Raw genomic sequence first — 3,847 nt, 5'->3', positions numbered from 1 at the left:
CTGGGCCCCGCGCCCTCCGGACTCGCTGGGACGCCCCCTCCTCCCGGTTCGCGGCCCCGCCCGGCCCGGCCCCCGCCCAGCGCCCGAGCGCGCCGAGGATGTGAGTCCTGCGCGCCTCTGCCCGAGCAGCAGCCACTCGCGCGCCGAGCCGGAGCGCAGCGCAGCGCAGCCGCGGGCGCTCGCCGGGTCGCTCGGGCGGGCGGCGCGCTCGTGCCCTAGCGGCGTCCCCCCGGCCTCCCGCAGCCGCCACCGCCGCCGCCGCAGCCCCGCGGGCCGTCCCCGGCCGGCAGCCCCCGGCCCCAGCGCCGCTGACCCTGTCCGCCGCGGGCGGGGACGCGGGCGGAGGAGGCGCCGCTGCGGAGCCCCCGGACGCGACCATGTCGGAGGTGCTGCCCTACAGCGACGAGAAGCTGAACCCCTACGGCGACGGCGGCGACGTGGGCCAGATCTTCTCCTGCCGCCTGCAGGACACCAACAACTTCTTCGGCGCTGGGCAGAACAAGCGGCCCCCCAAGCTGGGCCAGATCGGCCGGAGCAAGCGGGGTGAGTTCGCGGTCCCCTCTTCCGACAGCCCCTTTCTCGGGCCCTGAGGCCCGGGGGAGGTTTGCGGGGGTCTTCAGCACCCGCGCACCCGTTCAGACCCGTAGGAATCCCACCGCGCAGTACTGGGAGATCCCGCACTGCGGGTCCCGCTCCAGCTGGCCGCGGAGACCCCTCCCCCTCAGCCTGATCCCCGGTGGGGTCACCCAGGGGGCGTGGCCGCTTCGAGCTGCAGCTGGGGCTGAAAGGTTGCGCTCGGGTCCCCACCCGCGCCAAAGTTTGCTTTTTGGTTTTTACCCCCCTCCCCTTTTGCGCAGTGTAGTCGCAGCTGTGCTCGCTCTACAGCCCGAGTCGGGGTTGGGGGGGGCGGGGTGTCCCAGGGCTTCCCAAGGGACGGCGTGGAGAACTGCCGGAGGAGGACCCCCTTCCTGCCGAGAAAGCGAGGGGCTGTCGAGTCGCCCGGGCTTTTCATTGTTGCTTAGCAGGGGAGGCGGAGGGGGGGCGGGTCTGCCAAGCCTGGGCGCTGGGTGCGAGGGCTGGAAGAGACCTGGAGGGAGGAACGCCGAGAGCGGCTCGAGTCGCGCGGGGACAATGAGGGAGACCGACAGCTGCCGGGAGAGACTGAGACGCAGAGACAGGGAGGGAGGGAGGCAAGGGTGTGGGGCGGGGTGCGACCGAGCTGGGCAGAGGCCGAGACAGAGCTCGGAGGAGGGAGTCAGCGCGGGGAGACCTCGAGCCTGGGGAGGACCGAGAGGCGGCTGAGACAATGAGCGCGGCCGACACCCCGGACCAAGAGAGACCCAGAGACCTCGGCAGGTGACAGGCACGCCGAGAGACTGATGGAGGGACTGAGAAAGGAAAGGCTAGGTAGAGATGGTGAGCCGGGCGGAGAGCCCGCGAGGGGCAGACGTGGAGCGGCAGGCGAGCCCCGGGCGGGCGGCGCGCCGGAGGCTCTGACCTCTGCGGCCGCGGGGAAGGCGAGAGGCCGAGGGCGCGCGGGAGGGGCCCCTGGCGCCTCCCCTCCTCTCCGCACCTCGGCATTTGGCTCGGGGCACCCGCGAGGGTCAGGCCCGGAGACTGCGGGTCCTCCTCCCCTCCCTCGGAGGCCCGGGAACTTTCCTTGCAGATGAATACGACCCGGGGGTCGGGTGGGTGAGGGATGGGGTTGGGGGGGACGCGGCCAGCGCGCGCCGCTGCCGCCGGGGCCGCGGGGTTTGGGCCGGCTCTGCTTCCTTCCCTCCGAACCGAGCTGGGACGCAGCCGGGGCGGGGGGCGCGGGGCGTTGTTCGGAGGCCGGCAGCAAACGGACCCCTGGCAGAGGGCGCGGAGGAGGGGCTGTTACGCTCGCAGGGAGCCCCCCCTCCTGCAGTCTCCCGCTGGCCCCGGGCGTCGAGGGAAATGTCGGAGACCCAGGTCGAAGCCCAAGTGCGCTGATCTCTCCTTTTCTCCCCTTGTTTTGCAGTTGTTATTGAAGATGATAGGATTGATGACGTGCTGAAAAATATGACAGACAAGGCACCTCCTGGTGTCTAACTCCCCCAAAGACAGTGAGTTAAGGGAGAGAATAAGAATAAGAACGGCGTTAACAGTTATTGGCAAAAGGCATGAGAAGAGAAAGCACTTTGAAATTTATTACTAGCTTCCTACCCACGATGAAATCAACAACCTGTATCTTGTGTCAGGCCGGGAGGCAGCGGAGGCCTGAGAATGAGGAGGAAGCGAAGGCTCTGGGCTTCTGGGCAAAAGTAAAAAAAAAAAAAAATTTAATTAATTAAAAGATCACTATATACACACATATAAAAAAGAAGTCTCAGTTGCAGCTATTTGTCAAAATTAATATCCATTTCTTTTTTCTATACAGTGAATATTGCGCAATTATAGATCTGGATTTTGAACCACTTAAATAAATAAGGAAGTGGCCACACCGGGTGTTTTGAGGTGTTGGCATTCTTTGCTGATTTGGCTGTTCCCAATGTTTACATTATTTAATCTTGCAAAAATGATTCTGTGCACTTGGATGTGAAATGCTGTCCAGTTTTATTTTTTTATGTTATCTTTGGATGTACAAAAAAAATCAGAAAATGATCTCTATAGATGCTCTGTTTTATTTTGGTCCTCTTTTGAAGCTATCAGGAATGTGTTTAAAACAAGAGAACTTTTCTAAGGAATGATAGGTAGAATCCTTGTTTTATTTTAAAATGAATTGTAAAGCTTGTGTTTCTTTGTTGCTGCAAGCTATTTGCCCAAGTTAATGCACATGGACACATTTTATATGTAAGGAGAAAAAACCCACAAAAAACAAAGAAAAAAAATGCTTGAGCTTTTTCTAACCTCTCCCTTGTGGTCTGTTGTGTGAGCAGCCTGTTTTTTTCTCTAATATTGTGTCAGTTTATTCTCTCTAATGGGCTGTAAAAAAATGTAATCACAAGAGTGCCAAATATCTTGAAATGCCAAAAGGCATTTTGGTTTCTTTTCTTTTCCCTGTGCTCTGAGTCCATGTAAAGGAATGCTTGGAGTGTCTTTTCTGTTATTTATAGGGGTTCTCTTAAGGCACACCAGCTGCCATTCTGCATGGTATTTGCAAAAATGCCTCTTGCGTGAGGAAATCTTTTACCGTTTTTTTGTTTGCAACTTTGAACCTCAAGAGGTTCCTACCCTTCCCTGTTCCCTCTTTTCTTAATTCGATATTCTGGATGTTGCACCTTTAACCAGCACACAGGGCTATTTCTCCAATGTACAATAAAAGAACCATTCCTGTGTCTCACTCCTTTCTGTTCTCTGTTCTGGGTGACTTGCTTTTTGTCTGCTGGTTGCAGACGGAAAGGAGGGAATGAACGATATAGCTTTGGTCTGAGGCAAAAAGGGATTGTGGGTTGGGACCAGATGGTAGGAAAGATGAGTGGACTGCCAAGGCCATCCCCCAAGGGGGAGTTCATTCAATTGGGAGTTTGCTGAGGACTCTCCTTACTTCCCTGGTGGTGTGCAGAGAGATGGAGGGTTCTGTGTTGGGAAGCAGGGAGTCTTGTTAAGGCTAATGTTCACTGGCTAGCAGGCTTAGATTAAAATCCCAGCTCCTTTACTTCCTAGCTCTTATGGCCTTGAGCCAGTCCCCTCATTTTAGGCCTAAGTTTCCAATTCTGTAAAGTGGGGATGATACTGCTCCAGCGGGCCCCTAAGGTTGTTGGGAGGATTAAGGCAATACCCAGCACATAGTAGCGCTCAGTGTCAGGCTGCTCTACACACACACACACACTGCTTTTCCAAGGGCCCCCTCCTCAAAAGGCCAGGCTGAGCAGGAATGGTGCCC

At 57.5% G+C, this 3,847-nt stretch overlaps 1 protein-coding gene across 1 annotated transcript; it reads left to right on the top strand.

Annotated features, from left to right (window-relative positions):
- Positions 1-230: 230 nt before the first annotated feature.
- Positions 231-3,304, top strand: CAMK2N1 (calcium/calmodulin dependent protein kinase II inhibitor 1). Its single transcript, XM_017662734.3, has 2 exons — positions 231-543; positions 2,003-3,304. Exons 1-2 carry the CDS (start codon positions 378-380, stop codon positions 2,071-2,073), a joined length of 237 nt encoding a protein of 78 aa, XP_017518223.1. The 5' UTR covers positions 231-377; the 3' UTR covers positions 2,074-3,304.
- The last annotated feature ends 543 nt before the right edge of the window (positions 3,305-3,847 follow it).

The sequence above is a fragment of the Manis javanica genome, chromosome 4 (assembly GCF_040802235.1).
Source record: "Manis javanica isolate MJ-LG chromosome 4, MJ_LKY, whole genome shotgun sequence".
Taxonomy (NCBI): domain Eukaryota; kingdom Metazoa; phylum Chordata; class Mammalia; order Pholidota; family Manidae; genus Manis; species Manis javanica.
The sequence above is the reverse complement of the archived record's forward strand: the minus strand, read 5'-3'. Positions and strand labels throughout refer to the sequence as shown.